Source organism: Lampetra fluviatilis, chromosome 78 (genome assembly GCF_964198595.1).
Source record: "Lampetra fluviatilis chromosome 78, kcLamFluv1.1, whole genome shotgun sequence".
NCBI classification, from domain to species: domain Eukaryota; kingdom Metazoa; phylum Chordata; class Hyperoartia; order Petromyzontiformes; family Petromyzontidae; genus Lampetra; species Lampetra fluviatilis.
The window spans coordinates 1,591,506-1,613,545 of NC_136352.1; the positions used below are offsets into that span (position 1 = coordinate 1,591,506).

The 22,040-nt window shown below is 46.0% G+C and overlaps 1 protein-coding gene across 1 annotated transcript in view; it reads left to right on the forward strand.

The window, feature by feature from the left end:
• Positions 1-7,021: 7,021 nt before the first annotated feature.
• The window catches only part of LOC144953569 (uncharacterized), a 41,309-nt gene continuing 26,290 nt past the window's right edge, over positions 7,022-22,040 (forward strand). Inside the window, exons 1-2 of the mRNA XM_078884151.1 lie at positions 7,022-7,076; positions 19,830-21,169. Coding sequence (XP_078740277.1) covers positions 19,858-21,169 — 1,312 coding nt within the window. The 5' untranslated portion in view covers positions 7,022-7,076; positions 19,830-19,857. The remainder of the gene's footprint in view (positions 7,077-19,829; positions 21,170-22,040) is intronic.

Here is a 22,040-nt window from a genome sequence, read left to right on the forward strand (position 1 = left end):
TAGGGCATATTGTCGGCCGTTCGGGTATCTCCACTGATCCTGCTAAGATACATTGTGTCAGTTCTTGGCCGACGCCCACTTCGGTCAGCGAGGTCCATAGTTTTATTGGGTTTGCCTCCTATTACCGGCGTTTCGTCGAACAGTTTGCCACCATAGCCAAACCCCTGCACGCTTTGACGGCAAAAGGTGTGAAGTTTCGCTGGGGGCCGGAGGAGGAAGCCGCTTTTCGCTCCCTTTGGGACGCCTTGGTGAGTGCTCCACCCTTGTGTTACCCTGATTTCACCGAGCCGTTTTTGCTTGACACGGACGCCAGTAACACAGGCATTGGTGGAGTACTCTCACAGGTGATCGGGGGTGTCGAACACGTTGTCGCCTACGGTAGCAGGGTTTTGTCGCCGGCGGAACAGAGGTACTGCGTGACCCGTCGCGAGTTACTGGCTATCATGGTTTTTATCCAATAGTTTCGACCGTATCTCTACGGCCGACACTTCATTGTCTGTACGGACCACGCGGCGCTTCAATACACGCTTCGCATTGCCCAGCCATCGGGCTAGTTGTCCCAATGGTTGGAGGTCCTCCAGGACTATCACTTCACAACTACTTACCGTAAGGGTGTACGCCATACCAACGCGGATTCCCTGTCGCGGTTGTCACCACGTATGGAATGTGCGTGTCTGTTGGGATCGGGACGTTGCCAACCCCAGACTGTCGTCCCTCCGGCAGCTCTGGCCGCCACGGCCAATGCACTGCGACCCGAGATTCCCTTCTCTCCGACGGGTGGGGATTCGTTGCTCACATTGTCCCTCGTTGAGTGGGGCCGCCCCCAAATGGTCGACGCGTCCCTGCTCGCGCTGTGTCGCAAGGCGAATGGTTCCGATAAGGGTGCAGTTGGCGTCGACTCATGGGTAGTGAAACAGGGCCTCCTTATGAATTGGGACGGTATGTCCCTACGCCATAGGCTTGTTGTGCCATCTGCTGTGCGGGGTAGGGTTGTTCTGGCCGCTCATGAATGACTGTTACATTTGGGATTTCACACAATCCTTGCTCTGCTCCAGCGTTATTACTATTGACCGGGTATGGCGAGGGATGTGTCCACCATTCTCAAAGGGTGTATAAAGTGCGCCCAACGGAAACCGCCTCCCATTGCGGCTAACCCACCATTGCAATCTATTCAGGTCTCGTGCAACAATGAACTTGTTGCGCTTGATATTTTAGTGCGGTGACACCTAGGGGTAACAAGTACCTGCTGGTTGGCGTGGAATATTTCACTCGATGGCCCATGGCTTGGCCACTTGCCAACCAGTCAGCAGCGGCCGTTGCCGAGGCCTTTGTCCAGGGCTATGTCTTGGACAAAGGAGCACCGGAGCGGTTGCTGACCGACCAGGGGAAAATTTTTTCAGGCGTTTTATTACGGGAGGTGTGCGACCTTTTGGGCACTAAAAAGGTGCGTACCTCCCCGTACCACCCACAGACTGATGGGATGGTGGAGTGGCTCCACAGGACGATTACGTCCATGTTGTGCCATCAGGTGTGCGAAGCTCAAGTGGATTGGGACTTACAGATTCCAGGTGTCCTCGCCGCTTACAGGATGGCTCCCCACGCGGTGACAGGGTTTTCTCCCTTCTATCTTATGTATGGCCGGGATGCTGATCCGCCCGTGGATGCCCAGTTGGGGATTTCCGAACCCCGTGCTAAGTCTAAATTGGCTGATCACATCAAATTTAACATTTCTAAATTGGCCGAGGCACGGAAAGCAGCGACACTGAACTCGAGATCTCGGCAGATGGCGAACGAGCGGTTGCGTGCACAGCGGACGCACACGCACGAGTGGAAACCGGGCGATAAGGCCTGGTTGCACTGCCCGCAGGCGCCATTGGCAACGTCCCCGAAACTACTGAGGCCATGGCGGGGACCGGTCGAGGTTGTGCAGGTTGCGTGCCCCCAATGTGTTCGGATTAAGTGGGGGAAGCGTTGTTGGTATGTTCACCCCTCCCGACTGAAACCTTTCACGGCGCCACATACCTTCCCTTCATGTCCAAATGGCTGAGCATGTGATGTGTCCGTTGACTCGGGGAATGGGATGCCGCCGCCTGATCCTCACATGTCTCTGACTGACCCGCTCCCAGGTGTCTCGGAATTGACGGCCTCCGAACGCCAGCAGCCAGATCCCCGGAGCACGTGCGGATCCGGGGAACCCGGTCCGAGCCTTCCAGGACTACCTGGGCCGCCTGTTGGACAAGCATGTCCTGTTCCGTATGATGGACCGGCCAAGCGAACTCGCGCTAAATTGCGCCACTTCTCGTGACGTGCGGCCGGATCCGCCAGGTTTCCATGTCAGAGCAGCTCCCCTTTGACTGACTGGACGTCCCGCTTCTACAGGGCGTGTGGGGTCGTGGGCATGGGTCACGGGACGCCGTAATGTCGTTTTTTTTATGTATATATATATTTTTTCTTCGACATTGTATACACGTTCTTGTTGTTGAGTGTTGGAGGTTGGGTTATTTATTGGGGCGTCGGGTTGTTGTTGTTGTTAATTGTTGTGTTATTGTTGTTACGGGGCACCCACAGAGTTCTGTTTTTTGATGTATTCTTTATTGCATAGGGGGGTTTTTGCAGCCGGGCCGGCTGCGACCTATGCGGGGGGGGGGGGGTGGGGTGATGTAGAGGTGGTACGTACCGGGGTGTAGAGAGCCATCGCGTAGCCGGTGTCTACATCACGGTCCGTGCGTGGGTGGCTACATCGACGTCCGCATTAGCCCCGCCCCTCGAGGGGCAGAGGGCTATATAGGGCGGTGCACGTGAGCGCTCGAGGAATCGTTGGAGCCAGTGAAGAATGAAGACGGAGCAAGCTAGATAGGACCCTGGGACCCCTAGCCCCGCTGCCCTTATCAGGGCCGGGACTCTGTGTGGCTCAGTTGTGAGACCCTGGGAACCCGCTGCCCGACGTCCTTATCAGGGCCGGGTTCGATGGGCCAGTGGTTGAGACCCGTACCCTGGCTAGGTCGGGTCAGATAGCCTCCTCTAGGAAGTACATAGCCGGAGGACCTGAGAGCGTAGCCGGTGTCAGGCACGCGTAGCCGTAGGCTGTTTCTGTAGGGTGTTATAATAAATACATGCTGCCTCCGTCAACTCGTCTCCTGCAGTATTTACACCATTACATATGTAGGACTCGTACTCGGATTGTCTTTCTCATCCCGTTTATTTGCTCCTTAAGGTCCACACCTTCTCCTCATCACCGCTCCGTGGCCACCCGTTCGCTCCGCCACGCCATCCGTCATTAACGCACTCTATGTCCCTCCGTTCTATCTCCAGCTCTCCCAGGGTCCGTCGCTCCGCTGCTACCCTGCTCCGTATCTTCTCTGATGCACTGCTAACACTGCTACCACTGCTACCCCTCACTCTGTCTCCTCTATCCGCTGCTACCGTATTTCACCCATCTCTCTCTCCCCACTGCTACCGTTATCGTATTCACTTCCTCCTGCTCTCCCCTATTCCGGGCACCGTCACTCCAACTCTTCTCCAGACTCCAGCTCAAACAAGACTCCAGCTTCCCCAAGACTCTGACCAAGACTCCCTCTCTCTCCGTTACGCTATCCTTTTATATCCACCCCAATTAGTCCCTATTAATTATCTCACCCCTCAATTTCCCCTCGCCCCCCAGGCCCCCAGCCTCACGTGACTTTGTTGTCCCCCCGTGGGCGACGCCAGTCGTTAAGAAATCACCCTCTTAACCAATCACCGGCCCGTATCCCCGGTTGCCCTTACCACCTGTTCCGCCACTTAACGCGTATCCTCTCACGCCTCCGCAACAACAACCTCGTCCTCAAATACCCCCTTCTGTACCCTTGCTTGCTTGCATAGCAACAGACCCACAGAGCGTGTGGCGCGTGTATTTCAGGTCCTACACATATGTACAGACACACATACATAGACACGCACAGACACAGACACACATAGACACACAAACATAGACAACAACAACCGCCATTCGCCACTCAGTGGCGGTGACGTGACCACGACGCTTGTGCCAGGGTATGTGCACCTCGAGGCCACGTGAAGTGTGAACGTCCGCCGGCAGGAGGTCACGGGATAATAAATTACTTTTATTTTTATTAAAAAAAACTATCGCAATAAATACAGGGTAAAGAAAATTATATATTTTTTATTTAATTTTCGATCCACGTGACTTTACCGAAAGAACCAAGAATATGATGTTAGCCGTGAACGGGATTCGAACTCGAGTAGCTGGCAATCAACAAACATCGCTTTAACAGTGCGCTAACCACTGCATCACCGCTCCCCACACACAGTAGCGCAGTCCAGTGTGGTCCCAAAGAGACCGATGACTAATTAAGTGCTTAAGATTACATTCCTCATTATCATCATCAGCCATGATCAATCTAAGCCATCAATCATCTGTCACCGTTCGGCAATGTAATGATCCGCATCACGAGATGTGCATTATAAAAAAAATAGTTTTTATATATTTTAAATATATAAAAGTAATGTTTGGCAGTAAAAAAATAAAACCCTTCGTAATAACCTGCAAATGTATTATCATTCGATTTACTGCCAGAATAATTTTTGCCCCTTTGTAATGGAAAGTTCACTCTTCGTGGGAAAACGATTGCAATAAATAAAAGCGTCAAGACGAGAACGATGAGTCGGAAAATAACGATAACATTTTTTTGTTACCAAACATTTTTCATTTGCCTCCTCTTGCGATAAAATAGCAAGTTCACTCAATATATATTCGTGCTAAATACGAGATACGCAATGAAATAAGAAGATTTCACCCCCCCCCACCCAAAGAAAAATAATCGTGAAATAACATTAAATGCCCGGTGAATGTAATTATGGACACACATTCTAGATTTGAAGCTTTCGTGACTGCAAGGATTCATATTCTTATGTTTTTTCGGTAAAGTCACGTAGGTAAAAATAAAATTAATATTAATAAAAGTAAAATAAAATAAAAATAAAATAAAAATCACGACGCTTCGGAGGCAACACAAGCTTCCGTCTTCAGGTGGAACCGTCACAGCCCGACAGCTGTATCAAGTAAATGAGAGATTACAAGAGATACCACTCCGTATATATAATGGTTGAGGTGGGGGGGAAGGGCCAGGAATGGCCCACTTTTTATTATTATGGTAAGGTGCGGCTTGAGACTATGAATAGACTGCATAACAAATGACTGAGCCTTTATTATGGAGAGGTGCGGTTTGTGACTACGCCTAGCCTACATAACAAAATGCTGCAAATGAGACCGAGCCTCTGCCATGTAGATGGTAATAGACTGCATAACAAATGACTGAGCCTTTATTATGGAGAGGTTCGGTTTGTGACTATGCCTAGCCTACATAACAAAAGTGTGAAAAAAGAAAGCTAAACCTGGTAAAACAAAACTGGCTGTCTATCAGTAACCTGTAATAGTTGTCTGTCAAATAAGATGGTCCAAATAAGTGTTTTTTTATTTTATTTTTTATTTTACTTTTATTATTTTTTTTTTACCTACGTGACTTAACCGAAAAAAACCTAAGAATATGGACAAACATGTTTGGCCTTCTTATATATGCACACGTATCGTATTTCTCTGATTTATTCATGATAAAAACGATACTTAATGAAGAAAACATTCTCCAAAAATCGACATAGAAAGCGTTATCGTTTAGCCGGGTGGTAGCGGCAGCTCCTCCACGTGGCCGCCTGCAAATCCGGCACTGTGAAGGCAGCAGCGAGGGTTGGTGGATCACCGCACCAATGGTGTTGTTTGAGACTCCCCTCCCCCTCCCGTAGGCTTCGAGGAGGAGCAGTACTCCTGTCTCGCCAGGAGAAGGCGGCTCCAGCGAAGTGTGGACTCCGCGTGATTCCGTCTGCACCTGGGTGGGGATAGCGCGTTGCACCCTCACACGCGTCCGTTTTACCTCGGGGTGCTCCACTTTTCCTCCCGCATACGACGCACGCTCACGTTGCCCATTTTTTTGCGACAACATCTGAATGCTTCTAGAGGGCCGCAGAACTTGGACAGATTGTTTGGCCGCCACCACCCGCGCCACCACCGCCACTCACGATCGTGCAATGAAACAATCCGCTCAAGTGCCTGCGCGCGAGTTGATTTCATCGCTCTCTGACGCGTTCCATCGCCTGGCTGCCGCTCCGTTCCTATCCTTGACCATCGCCTCCTGCCCAATCCCCACTCACTCGATTTGTTTACATTTTCCAATACTTTGCACTCCTGTCGCGTTTTTTGTTTGTTTGCTGTATTGTTTGTTGGTGTAACGGACTGAGCGTCGTGCACCTTACTGGTCATCTGTGAAAGAAAAAATAGAGCTGGGTAGCTCATCGGATTCCTCCTGCAATCATTAATAAATATTGTTCATTCTGAACGTGGGCCGGCCCTTCCCTCTCTCTCGCTCCTCTCTCCGTCGCCCATTCACGACATCCTTCACTCCACTCCCCTTGCCACGAGTAAACATCACTCCAGGATTAATCAATATTAAGATTCTGACTTGTCGTGAGAGTCACAATTGACGTCTAATGTGCCTTTGTTCTCGAATCAAAGTCTCCCTATTCCCGTCTCTCGTTCCGATGCCCAACACAAGACCCACACTTCTTTGCGCACTTTATCTATATATACAGAGAGATACGTAATAGTCGGAGTTCAGAGGGGCAATGATGCACAGTCCAGAGGTAGTGTGAGAGTTGGACATCGACACACGCGGAAATACACTCGTTGAGACAGAAAGCAGAGACAAAATGCACATTGAAGGTTCTTCAACGTATATTTCGATGACGATCGCTTGTGTTGTGATCGAAACGTCGTAGTTTTTTTTGTTATTTTTGTTGTTTTATTTGAACCTATTTCCGTGACTTTACCGAAAGACCCAAAGAATAAAATGTAATCAGTTCCTGGCGGCTCATTAACATAATTTATTCAGTTACACCGCCGCTCATTGGGGGAGGGGATTGATTGTTGAACCCCGCAAGTGACGTCATGTCACCTCCTGCTGCCGCGTAACGTCACGAGACACCAGGAAGCTGCCAGTCCACACGCGCGCTCACTGAGATCCGAGGTGAGAAGTTCACATCGTGGTTGTTGTCGTGGTGGTTGTTGTTGTTGTTTACCCAAGTAGAGCCTCGCTCCGTCTCTCTCTCGTAGGGATATCAATTGAGTAGCAGCGAGTATGGAATCGACGTCCAGGTTGGAACATTACAACGCGGGGCCTTGCCTCCTGCTCTCTCGCCTGATTGCATTTGCTTTAATTCTCTGCTTAACTACTCTTTGGTTCTTTCGGTAAAGTCACGTAGAAAGAAAAATATATTAAATAATAGCATACGACGTTTCGATTGTAACACAAGCAATCATCATCAAGTACGAATGAATGAGAAAACAAACCTAGTAAACTTAGAAGTATAATGCAATACAACTCAAGAGAGTCGGCTAACACAACAGTCAACACCCTACCTGGTTGATTACGTTCTTCCAAAGATTGATACAATTTGAGAGAGACAAAAAAACACACGGAGACACATAGACACATGAGCAGAGAGAGATAACACAGAGAGAGACACAACAACAACCGCCATTCACCACTAAGTGGCGGTGACGTCACCACGACGCTTGTGCCAGGCCATGTGCACCTTGAGAGAGACACACATAGGCACACAGATAAACAACGCCTCTCTGTCGAGGCCTTAATTAGAGAGAGAGGGGGGTGGTAGAGAAATGAGCATGTCAATAAGAGATTTGGAGCTTTCGTGACTGCAGGAAATACGAGAGCGACAACAGGACAGAGAGAGAAAACACACTTAATCCAACAAACTTAGTCAAATTTGGAAATGTAATGCAATGCAACACAGAGAGTCGGTAAACACAATTAACGCATAGCCTGGTTGATTGCGTTCTTCCAAAGATTGCTACATTAGAAGTTAAGTGTGAAATTTGAGAGACAAGACACAGACATAAAGACCGACACAAGCAGAGAGAGACAACACAGAGACACACAGAGAGAAAACACACTGAATAAAAAAACTTAGTAAAATTTGGAAATGTAATGCAATGCAACACAGAGAGTCGGTTAACACACAATTAATGCATTGCCTGGTTGATTACGTTCTTCCAAAGATTGCTAAATTAGAAGTTAAGTGTGAAATTTGAGAGAGAGAGACAAGGTACAGACATGGAGACACAAAGACAGACACAAGTAGAGAGATAACACAGAGACACAGAGAGAGAGAAAACAAACTTAAAACCTCCCTGTAGAGGTGGTTCAAACTTGATTTGGAGCTTTCGTGACTGTAGGAATTTCTCTTAGGTTATTTCGGTCAAGTCACATAGAAAAAGAAATATTAAATAAAAATGTTTTGATGAAATAAAGATTTTCTCTGCTTAAGTTTATTTTGTCTTCACCTGGCTCACTACTTTACAACTTTTTTCTTTTACATATTTCTACAGTTTTTTTTATTTCACAAGGCGTAGCCCACTTGAGCTGTACCGCTCTTTTTCAGAAGCGACTGCCCACAACAAAGTGGCTTATCAACGTGTGGAAATGTATATCGGTCAAATACTCTAAACACGTGAGATGTTGAGTCTAATGTGGAGGGAAAAACCGGAGGATCCGGAGGAAATTCCACGCGACCACGGGGAGAGAGACACGCAAACTCCAAATATACATCCGTAATACAGGTTTGTTTGAGTTAGATCGCGTAAATATGTAAAGATGTTGTTAAACCCGCCACAACCCGACACAGCCAACTAGTAAGGGTTGTCACATAAACAGAACGTGGCCAATTCGTCACAAGTACAGCCACACCGATTGTGTGTTGGAGAACCAAGCCACAACATTTACAATCCGAGTATGATGTTTGCCAGTAATTACAACCAGCTTCATCAGGCGACAGGCAAATTTTTGTGGCTTGGCTCTTTGAGACTATAAATCAGGTTGCTGGGTTTATAGCGCAGCACAGTAACCTTTGCACTACCGCTCTCCACTCATGCACAAACATTATCATTGGAAGGATAGTATCTATTCAGTAATAACTAAGTTACCCGACTTCGCACAGGTCTCTGTAATCAAACATTAAGGTTAATGTCTTGCAATGCTGGCTTTATTATAATTATTGAAACCTGCCAATGAAGTCTGTAAATGTGTGTATATTGTCACGGTGTTTTGGTTGTGTTATACAATCGCACGGCTTGTTTGTTTCATAATGAGGACAGCTTTTAAATTCGTTGCCCTTGGAGAGCTTCAGGGATAGACAATGTTAGATATTTTGCCATCTGGTGGGTTTAATCGAATGAAGCTTCAATTTTGCCATTTATGTCGACAGCAAATTGGTGGAATTGCTCTTTGCATCTCAAGAATAGATTAAAGCTGCCGTTTCGCACCATTATCCTAAAGGCAAAGAAGTCCATGGCGGAAATCGTATTTTATGTTGACAAGCCTGTTGCTGGGTCAGTTTGGCAAAGTAGGAAATTGTAGCCATCATCACCTTGCCGGAAAATCTGTAGACATTGAAAAGCATCATAGGATCGGTGTGTTTCATTTCTGTGTAGGGTATTGTTCCTCAGTTGCAAGATGATGCCTCAAGTGACATGTTGTTCAGCAGTCAGAATGACAGCAACTTCAGATGTTGCGAGTGCATTTAAGCGGCACCCATGTTGACCATGTGGAGTTTAGTCGGCATCAATGACAACATTGTATTCTGAAGTCATCTTCTCTATGGCACACTTGAAACTGTGAACATAAAGAGTTTTGCGTATGGAGCATGTCTTGCCACAGCAATATGACTTGCATCTGGGTGTTGATGACATTTTTTCCAATGCTGTCTAGTATTGTTCAGATACGCAAGTTGTTCTATGGTAATATAGGTAGGTTATTAGGTAGTGGCAGCAGACTGCCTATGCGATTATGTACCTGGCCCTGCACTTTAAATGTGGGCATGTAGCCAGATGTCAGGATGAATTAATTGGTTGGTGCTAAAACATGTAATTTTGAAGCATGAGATCTATCTTCTATTTTAAGGGACCTCCTTTGCCAGGACCAAAATATGAGAATAGATTTTTTTCCCCTTTTTTCTGGCAACAAAAAAACTTTTTACAAGGAATCGTGTCTGCATTAACCACAATACTTGTTGTCAGAATGCACATAAAAACATTATCTTATAATATATGCATTGTCTTTGAAACTGATTGGTCTGTCTCAGGTGTGGACCAATCAATTTCCAAGACAATGCATATTTTCTTCTTGGTTCTTTCGGTAAAGTCACGTAGAAGGGAAATAATAAAATAATAAAAATAAAACATAATACAATTCTCACGTTTCGACCACAACACAAGCAGCCGTCCTCAGGTGAAGACAGAGCTGTCTGAAAGACAGCGCTCCAATGAACACTACTAAGCTTGGCAGCTTAAAATATGATGGGTCTTTACCTAAATTTAGAAATTTAATGCATATATTATGAGCGTATGTTTTTTGTTTGCATTTTGACCAGAAGTATTGTGGTTAATGCAGACATGATTCCTTAAAAAAGTGTTTTTTGTTGCCAGAAAAAGGGGACAACCCTATTCTCTATGTTCTATTGTTGTTTTGCAATTGGCTTGCATAGGTCGTGTTGGCAGGTATCAATACATGAACAGGCTCGGGATGGCCATTAATTGTAGGCAGCTGAACCATGGTACAGTTAAATCTTGACTTAAAGCTTTCGTGACTGCAGGAATTCATATTCTTTGGGATGTGATACCTGACATACAATACCCTAGCGTCTACAAACTAAGCTGTGTCTGCGGCAGTAGTTACATTGGGGAAATTAAGCGACATGTCTCGGACCGTATTCGTGAACATAAGGCAGATCTGAAACACGGTAGGACCAATACCTCGGCCGTGGCTGATCATTGTTTTAACGCGGTGGGATCACACGAAATGTATTTCTCTAAGACGAAGTTACTTTGCAAACCCACTGGCTATCAACAAAGATTCGTTCATGAAGCCATCTATTTTTTCAGACAGACCCAATTTCAACCGAGAAGATGGGTACAAACTTAACAATCCTTGGAAGGACGTTATCAACCAGTTTCAGTGATGTTCCCATCCTACCACCTTCTGATGTTAGCTGTTATTTTCGGCTTTCTGATTTTACATTAACAGGTAAAATTTCTCACACTAACACAGCCACCTTCGCCCGCCAATCTAGAGGTGGCAGCGGCTCTGTGATCTTACATTAACAAGCTAATCTCTCACGTTAACATAGCCACCTCAGCGCGCTTGCCGTGGAGGCCACTCACAGATCTTACATTAATATACTGCATTGGCATTGCTGCTGCATTGGCATTGCTGTCCCGCCCATGCTGCTGATGCTGCTGGCACACTTGGGCTATGCACATCTCCAAACCTTTCTAAACAGTTTGCCTTTAGAGGCTAATCCCTTTTCGTGATGATGACCGCTTGTGTTGCGATCGAAACGTAGTTTTTTGTTATTTTCTTTAAACCTATCTACGTGACTTTACCGAAAGACCCAAAGAACATGGTACAGTTGCAGCATATTCCTGGAGGGTCTCCTTTGTATGTCATTGCATGGCAGTAGCTGCAAGAAGTAGGCATGGAACCAATGGCAACTAATTAATCAGAAGTGTAAATGAAGTGAGGAATGTGTGGAAAATACTTATTTTTGGCTGCAGGTGAGGCACCTGGTTGCAGACATTGTAGTGCTGTTTGCAATCTGCCTTGCTTGTTGGTGGACTGCAGTTTTATTCGCTGTGGCAGCAGCCATTTGTGCTGTTGAGGAGTTGCATTTTCTGTAGGTGCAAGCAAAGCAGCACTGGTAGCTTGCTTTCCTACTTCTTGCTCTACTGGAGTTTCATAAGCTGTAGGTGCAGCCATCGCAGCATTTGTACGAATGGCATCAATTATTGTTATCGCGTTTGGTGAAGAGAAACACACGTTTTCTGCAAGGCACATTATAGGTGGGGGTTAAAGTTAATAAGCAGAAAAAAATAGTAAATAGTGATTATGTATAGAGATTAAGAAAATGATAGTTGAATGTGTAATCGTTGTAGGAATGTGAAGCCATAGCGCAAAGGAACGAAGTATTTGTAGTGCTTGTTGTGGGTATTAATAGAATGTGTGTGGTGGTGTCTACATATATAATTATTTTAACGCTAGTGCGTGTATTTGTATTTTTTTTATTCCTTACCAGGCGATGTAGACTTGATGTATTTAGTCGTAGCTGTTGTATAGCATCTCTGTTGTGTTAAAGGAGGTCGGTAGTGTTGGTACGTTGATGTAAATATTTTAGAATAGTACATTTTTTAAAATATAGATATTGCAGTGTGTGTTAGAGGTGAGTCGTGCACATGCAGAGAGGACAGTAGGAGCCAGAAGTGGATGAATTTGGCAGCAAAAACGCAGGGCTGATAATAGGGAAAGATAACGTGGTAAATAAAAAAAAATAGCAGTGCTGTGGAGACGCTTATGTTATGGTGAGTGTGTAGAATTGTAGGATCTGAAATGTCATAATGTGTTTACATGTGTGGCAAACCAGAAGTAGTGAGAATTCCCCGGGCTTTAACACATGGCAAGAGAAAGAGAGGAGGGAGGAAAGAAGCAGGGGGTGTGTGCAGGTGGTACAGGTGTTGAATGTGAGCAGGTAAGCTAAAAATAATGTGAAAAACACTAACTCACCCGTGAGTGTGCATGGAAAGTTTGGGGTGTGTTGGCGCAATTTGGTTCACGAAAAAATCGACACAAGCGCAAAGTCTGCTTTATATTTATAGATTTATACTATTTTTTGTCTTGGAAAATTTTTTTGTATACGGTTTTTCCATGTTCATTTCAATTGTTGAGTTTATTTGGAATACAGTACACTATTTATTTAAATTGTGATGTAAATTTTAGTTGACGTTTACCTAACTCCATTACTCAGGTAAGGCTAAAGCTGCGTGACCAGGAGTCGGAGCCATATCCTGTTCAACTTGGCTTGTGACAGAAATTCACTCTGTCCCCATGCATTACATTACATAGCATCTTCAATAACTATGTAGTTTGAAAAGCTCCCAATGGTCACATTAAACCGTTGCATTCGTTACGGTTACAATGATACGCTAATCAATATCTGGTTATAGTTAAAGGATTGTTCCCTGCTGGTCAACCATGTTACATCTGCTGATGATTTGGTAATGGCTACTCAATGAGATGGAATTAGGGAATCTTGTTCTGTGGCTTGATAATTCCATCATGAAATGGGGCCTTGCAAATGTTCCACAAAAATAAATCACCTGCCTGGGAATGTTATGTCGTACAACACTGTACCTGCTCAACTCTCCATGAATAATCAGGCAGTTCTACAAGTGGTGGAGGAGCTCCCATACCTAGTTAATGTGTTCATGACCAGCTCTGGTTTGGCAGCCAAAGTCTCACTTAAAATTAGTCAAGCAGCATTCTTTCATTAGACTGTAACACTGTGGAAGGTGCCTGGACTTTTGCTCTATATAAAGCTGTGAGTGTCCATCGCCAAGGGCTAGTCCACCTGAGACCATCCCTCTTCCTGCCATACTGGCATCGCACCCGCCCCTCACCCTTCATACTGCGGATGTTTTGTGCACAGGATGGCACCATGGAGCCATTTTGAGCTGGCCCGACTTGGTTACATGGGTCCCGCAGCTACGAGTCGCTTGTTGGCAAACACAACCCCTGGACCTGGCTCTAGGGGTGATATCAATATAGAATATATGTCAGGACGCCCCCCAATAGACTCCCCTGGAACTCCACCAGACATGTCCCACTGGACGAAGACACCAGGGCTGGCCCCATGACACGCTGGTGGGACTATGTTGCTCGGCTGGCCTGGGAACACTTTGGAATTCCCCAGATTGAGCTAGAGTCTGTCGCCAGGAAAAGGGAGGCCTGAACCGGCCCTCCTCAGTGTGCTGCCACCGCGACCCTCACCAGGACAAGCGTTTTTAGAATCGAATGAACAAAGCTGTGATTCTTCTTGGCCACAGATATTACTCTGTGGATGCAAAATATTAACTTATTTAAAGGACCATCTGTGCTGGCTTATACAGTGAAGGCTGGCCTGCCTATGATTCATCCTTAATTCAACCAGACTATGTTGTATTAAGCTTACAGATCCTTAATATATCATCAATCTATATATGTCAAAAATTGTCCATCTGTGGGTTTGTTTGTGGGTTTGTGTGTGTTTGCATGCTTGTGAATGATTTGCCTCTCCAATGGTAGGGTTTAAGTGAAAAAAAAGGCAGTTACCATGCCGTAAGCCCTGCGGTGAGCAACCGCTATTACTTTTTCACATCCGTCAACTTTAAATTAGTTTAATTTAAATAAAAGTAGTTTAATTAGCGATTTAGTGCGATTTGTGTGCGCTTACCTTTTATTTAAATATTTATGGCGCGTGCGCTACCATACCAACTCACGCGCCTTTGGTGGAGGGGACGGCCCATGCCAAGTCGCACGCCATCGGTGGGAGTGAGGGGGACATTTTCTTTCGCATAAAAAATGCCTTAAAAACACACTAAACGCTCACATTAATTCTTCACTGTGTGATGTTCCCCCCACCCCGATGCGTGCAGTTATTACTATACAGTCACTATATGCTACCACTATAGGCCGTAGATATTACTGCAGAGCGGCCAGGGAGATCGTGGCTGGGGGGGGGTCAGGGGTAGCAGCCCAGCCCTAGCCTGTCAAGGTGCCATCTCGGCCGGCTGGACAATCTAGGCGAGGCCGGAGGCTCTGCACTGTGCTAGGCCTCACCACGCCACTCTGTCAGGTGAGTACTTTGTGCTATACAGTCGATAAATACTGTTATAGAGTCAGCATGTAATACTGTAGTGATAGCAGGTACCACCACAGTCGTTTTGCGCTGCTGTAATCATAGCTGGTACCACCACAGTCACTATGCACTGCTCTTAGATGTTTAAGAATAGGTTTGAAATATTTTTTGGACCCGCGCAACGCCGGGCACTTCCCGCTAGTATAGAATATAATCTTAATCTTATATATAAAAGTCTATCTTAATTTTAGGACTTTCGTGACTGCAGGAATTATTATTTGTTTCTTTCGGTTAAGTCACGTCTAAAGATAAAGTATTCTATTATTTTATTTAATTTATTATTTTATCTTTAGACGTGACTTAACCGAAAGAAACAAATAAGACGTGACTTAACCGAAAGAAACAAATAATATAAAAGTCTCCGCGCGCTCGCGCTTGCGGGAGATTTGGTTCTCGGACGGTGGGCTTCACGTAGAAAAAAAAATTACAGGCGGCACGCCCCAAGCCCCGCCGTGGCAATAGGCTATTCCGTTTTCCCATCCGTAAACTTTAAAGTAGTTTAATTAACACATTTGTGCCGTTTATATTATTAATTATTTACTTATTGCACGCCATCGACCCTACCAAGTGACGCCAATTGCGTGGGGGGGGCAGACCCTGCCAAGTGATGCGCGTTAGCTCGAGCTCACGGGGACATTTCCTTTTACGCATTTTACAGCCAACACATACACACATAACGCTGCGGATATTCCTTCACAGTCTCATGTCCTCTTCGCCCCCCCTAACACGATGCGTCCAATTTATAGTACAGACTCCGTAGATAATAATATTTTAGTGCTTACATACCATTATTCTTGCACGCGCGGGGGATGCCCCTAGCCAGCCGGGGGCTACGCATGACACAAGGCCTCAACATGGCTATGGTAAGTACAAAGTTCCTTGCTTCTTACGCTAACTCAAGTCCATTATTTACTATTGTTAAACACATTAGTTCACAAACATTACAATAATGTTTGTGTGCAGATCATTAATCACGTTCATTGCTTATTATTATTAAACAAATCCCTTGCCAGATATTGTGTGCAGATAACAACTCAGGTTTCATTGTTTACCATTATGAAACAAGTTGAGATGTTACAATAATTATGTTTGAGTGCACAAAACTCCTTTTGGATTTTTAGGTTGCTAATTTTTACCTTTTTTTGCTGTCTTTTATGACGCTGCCACGGTCTACTGCCAGTCTGTGATTTCTGATTATTTCTTCAATAAATTTCTATTGTTTCCATCGCTCACGTCACGCTATTTCCTCATTCGTAGTACTGCCATACTGATAGCTGTGCCATCATCGGGGATTGCTGTGCCCGTCAATGTGTGTGTCTTTGAGTCCATATGTGTGTGCGTGTAGAGCCATGCGTGTCTTTAACTGCATGTGTGTGTCTGTCTTTTTCTAACGGACAACGCCCCATGTGTGTGTGTATGTCAGTGTTTATGTGTGTGTGTCAGTCCAAGTGTGCGTGTCCGTCCATTTGTGTGTGTGTGTAAGTCCATGTGTGTGTGTAAGTACATATGTGTGTTTACGTCAATGTGTGTGTGAGTCGGTGTGTGTGTGTGTGTGTGAGTCGCTGTATGTGTGTACATCCATATATGTGTGTATAACTCCATGTGTGTGTATCTCAAGTGCATATCTATGTGTGTGTGAGTCCATATGTGTGTGTGTGTCTGTAAGTCGATGTGTTTGTGTGTGTGAGTCGATATGTGTGTGTGTGTCTCAGTCCATGTGCGTGTGTGTTAGTCGCTGTGTGTGCATGCCTCCATGTTAGTCAGTGTAACTCCATTTCTTTGCGTGTCTGTAGGTCCATGTGTGCATCTTAGTCCATGCGTGTGCTTTATTGACCTGCTCAAGGCCTATGATACCATCGGTAGGCCTGGCCTCTGGGTTGCTCTTCGTGCTTTCCGAGTCCCTGACCCACTGATTACCATCCTTAAGGACCTTCATGATGGTGAGCGGCCCCGCGTCTAACTACGTGGCCGTGAGTCAGAGCCATTTCCTTTACACCTTGGGGTGCAACAGGGATGTCCTCTGGCTCCCAAATTATTTTACATATATTTGGACCACGTAGTTCGTCAAGCCTTCAATGCCTGTACCGGAAGAATTCCCATCTGCTACAGATACAATGGGAGGCTGATCGATGCCCGGGTGCGGTCAAGGGGATGGCACCCTATTGCTCAACCACGTTATGTATGCCGATGATCTGCTAATTGCTACTCACTCGGAGGAAGAGTTCGAGGTGCTGCTGCTGAACCTGGAGCTTGCCACCAAGAGCCCCACCAAAACTAAGCACCTGCCTGGCTATTTTGTACCATCGGACACTCCACCCCCACAACTCCCAATTGGTGATGGGGCAGTTGTGGAGACAGTGGAGAGTTTCCCATACCTTGCCAGTGTGCTAATGACCGGCTCCGGTTTAACAGCAAAGGTCTCACTCCGAATCAGTCGAGTTGCATTATCTTTTCATTGGCTGCGTAACGCTGTGTGGAAGCTACCTGGTCTATCACTCCATACGAAGCTTCAGGTCTTCTCGGCCACGGTCATTCCCTCCCTTCTATACGATTGCGAAACTTGGACCCCCCTAATGGAACATCCTCGCCAGTTAGAAACATTTAGGATGGCCTGACGACGATCCATCCTGGGTTTAACCAGGCTGCATTGTGTGAAGAGCTCACAAATCCTTGAAAGATGTGGACAAAGTCCCATCGGTGACCTCTGGCAGGCAAGGCTGCGTTTCCTGAGTCATGTAGCCCGCATGGCCAGCCACCACATGCCTAAACAGCTTTTGTTCGGCCGGATCGAGGGGGCTAAACGGGCGCGGCACAAGCTGGAGAAGACATGGAGTGATGTGCTACAGGAGGACTTGGAGCTGAGTCCACTTGTGGATAACTGGTACCAGCCGTGTCAAGATCGGCCTCTGTGGAGGAGGCTCCTGAAGGACGCTACTGGCCAGTTGGAGGCAGTCACCCTCCAACAACAACGGAGGGCGGAGGAGCAATGTTCACAACAACGAGCGGAGCGCCGGGTGGCTAAAGCACAGAAAGTTGCTACAGTAGGGGCCACAGGTGGTGCATCAGCCAGTCGTCTCAGTCAGTCGACCTGTGCCATCTAGGTTTGCCCCGTGACCTCCTGCCAGCGGGCGTTCGACACTTCATGTGGCCTCCAGGTGCACATAGCCTGGCACAAGCATTGTCGTGACGTCACCGCCACGTAGTGGCGAATGACGGTTGTTGTTGTTCAGTCTATGTATATGTGGAATATGCCGCGCCACGCGTTCTGTGGGTCTGTTGCTATGCAAGCGAGCAGTGTACAGTAGGGGGTATTTGAGGACGAGCTTGTTGTCTGGCGTGAGGAGGACGTCGTTAAGATGGGTGACAGGTGTTAGGGGTAACCGAGGACACAGGCTGGTGATTGGCTAAGAGGGTGAGTGCTTAATGACTGGTGTCGCTCAGGCGGGAATAACAAGGCCACGTGAGGCTGGGGGCCTGGGGGCGAGGGGTAAAGCGTGGGGTGAGATAATGAATAGGGACTAATTGATACGGGGATAAAAGGCACAGCGCAAGAGAGAGACGGGAGTCTTGGTTAGAGCTGGAGTCTGGATAGGAGTTGGAGTGATGGTGCCCGGGATAGCGAGGAGCAGGAATAAGTGGAGAAGATACGATAACGGTAGCAGTGGAGAGAGATAGGACAGAGTACGGTAGTAAGAGAACGTAGAGTGAGTGGTAGCAGTGCATCGGAGAGATACAGAGTAGGGTAGCAGCGGAGTGACGGACTCTGGGAGAGCAGGAGAGAGAACGGAGAGACATAGAGCGCCGTTGATGGCGGATGGCGTGACGGAGCGAACGGGGAGACACGGAGCGGTGATGAGGAGAAGGTGTGGACTTTAAAGAGCAAATAAACGGAACGAGAAAGACAACCCGAGTACGAGTCCTACATATATATGTGTGAGTCAATTTGTGCGTGTAACTCTATGTGTGTGTATCAATGGATCTGCGTGTGTAACTACATGTGTGTCTGCCTTTTTCGCCCGGGCAACGCCGGGTACTAACCGCTAGTCATGTATACGCTTTGTCTGCCGAGCGTCACGTGATCACAACTGAGCCGATGGTTCTTCTCTCTCTCTCTCGCTGCGGGATTTTGGGTAATCGTCTCCCATGCTCGGTCTCAGACGGCGTGCCTCACTCGTATAGTCAACATCCGTGCGAGCATATACTGTTTACTATAGTGTTGTGACCACGTGTGTGTGCGTAAAGCATGTTTTTATTCTGTGTCTAAGTGTAGTGATGAATCTGTTTAATGACAATGCAATGTCACATTTCCGCGAAATCCTCAAAAGGAGGCAAAAGCAAGTGTCATTGGATAGGTTCCTTGTTAAAGTCGCACAGAAAGAAAAAGATTCCAGTGAGCCAACAGATGGTAGTGATTCCGTTAGTGACAGTGAAAGTCGTCCTACACAATAACCTCTCTCCTCTTGTCTCCTTCACACCAGCCACGTTTACATTTAATTGATAAATTTGATTACTTTATATAAAATTTAAATAATAAAATATATAAAGGTATTTTCTATTAATCATTTTTATATAAATATTTTTGGGTTGTGGAACGAATCATCAGAGTTTCCATTATTTCTTATGGGGAAATTCGCTTTGATATACGAGTGCTTTGGAAAACGCGTTTCCGGAACGAATTATGCTTGCAATCCAAGGTTTTACTGTATTCCTTTTGATGCTAGACAGCCGAAATTGTGTGCTTGGAGTTTTGGGTAAACATTCATTTTGAAGATACTAGGGCATCCAGGAATATTTATGACCATTTGCCCTCTCATTGTGTGCCTTAACATCCCGTGTGATGAATTGGGGAATCTTTTTAACTATATCATGAATATATGAATAAGTATAGACGTGTATGTCATGTGTGGCTGTGTATATATTCATTCCTCTGCCTCGATACTGACGTAGATGGTGTGGATATGTTTTTCTGTCTGCAGCTGACGCTTCCTCTGCAGAATTGGTCTCATGGAGCAAAGGCACTCAGCGCAGCTCGATACCAAAAGGAAACAATGCGACCAGGATGCAAACAGCACGGATCGTACTGGGAATTTGACACAGGACCAGAGAAGTCACACAGGAGAGAAACCCTTCAGGTGCCCTCTGTGCGGGAAGGCATTTGCACAGTCATCAGATCTTCAGAGCCACCAGAGAACACACACGGGAGAGAAACCCTTCAAGTGCACTGTGTGTGAGAAGGCATTTGCATGGTCATCAAATCTTAAAAGACACCAGAGAACACACACAGGAGAGAAATCTTTCAAGTGCAATGTGTGTGATAAGGCATTTGCACGGTCATCATATCTTACAATACACCATAGAACACACACGGGAGATAACCCCTTCAGGTGCACTTTGTGCTCGAAAGCATTTGCAGATTCATCACATCTTAAACTACACCAGAGAACACACACAGGAGAGAAGCCCTTCAAATGCAGTGTGTGTGGGAAAGCATTTGCACAGTCATCAGATCTTCAGAGCCACCAGAGAACACACACGGGAGAGAAACCCTTCAGGTGCCCTCTGTGCGGGAAGGCATTTGCACAGTCATCAGATCTTCAGATCCACCAGAGAACACACACGGGAGAGAAACCCTTCAAGTGCAGTGTGTGTGAGAAGGCATTTGCAAAGTCATCAAATCTTAAAAAACACCAGAGAACACACACAGGAGAGAAACCGTTCAAGTGCACTGTGTGTGAGAAGGCATTTGCACAGTCATCAGTTCTTCAGGGCCACCAGAGAACACACACAGGAGAGAAACCCTTCAAGTGCACTGTGTGTGAGAAGGCATTTACAGAGTCATCACATCTAAAAAAACACCAGAGAACACACACAGGAGAGAAACCCTTCAAGTGCAGTGTGTGTGGGAAGGCATTTTCAAGTTCATATCATCTTAAAATACACCAGACAACACACACAGGAGAGAAACTCTTCCTGTGCACTGTGTGCGGGAAGGCGTTTACAGGGTCATCAAGTCTTCAAAAGCACCAGAGAAAACATACAGGAGAGAAACCCTTCAAGTGCACTGTGTGTGAGAAGGCATTTGCACGGTCATCAGTTCTTCAGAGCCACCAGAAAACACACACAGGAGAGAAACCCTTCAAGTGCACTGTGTGTGAGAAGGCATTTTCAGAGTCATCAAATCTTAAAATACACCAGAGAATACACACAGGAGATAAACCCTTTAAGTGCACTCTGTGCGGGAAGGCGTTTTCACATTCACCACATCTTCATAGACACCAGAGAACACACAGTTATCAGAAGATCCCCAAGGAGTGTAGTCTGAAATCGACTTGTGAAAGTCAAAGTGCTGCAATGAGCCCATCCCTCCTGAAAAAAGAACCAGAAGTAATTTCTAGCTTGGACACTATACAATGTATCGAGGTGAAATTTGAAGAGGTGAAGGTGAAATGTGAAGAAGTGATGGTAAGGAGCGAAGAAGTGAAGGTAAAATGTGAAGTGATGAGTGATGAATTGATGGTCAAATGTGAAGAAGTGATGGTGAAGAGCGAAGAAGTGACAATAAAATGTGAAGATGAAGATGCAACTCCAAAATTGGACCTTCACATCGATGGAGGCAATGTGAAGCAGGAGGAGACTTCTGACTGTGAGGCAGAGCGAGGCAACTCCCAGCAGTTTGTGGAAGTGGAGGTGTGGGTGGACTTCTTAGACAATACAAAGTCAAATGGAGACCCTGTCGATGTGTAAGCTGGACAATGAAGCTCCAATAGATTCACCTTTGTCACAGGCCTTTAATTAAAATAACGTGAAGGTGAACCTCAATTCCTAGGTTCAACCTGCAGAGTAAGAGCGGTCAGTGTTTGCGGACCTGTGGGTTGGGTAGTTCTAACCAGGCGCCAGAGCCAATAAGCTCCCAAGCATTGACTACGTTATAATAATATTAGCTTATAATAGTTTTTTTACCCTTCTATCTGGCAACAAAACTGACACCAATGGTGGAATAATATTAGCATTTATATGGTGCTTGGTTATTCCCCTCAGCAACTCGGAATTTTGTATATCTCATCACAAACACTCGAAGAGCATGTTGTCTATATACCTTTTCCAAAAATGTATATGAAGAGTGATTCTGCATATTTTTGTTGTTATAGTTTTGATCGGGATGTAGCGCTGGGGCAGGGAAAGGATGA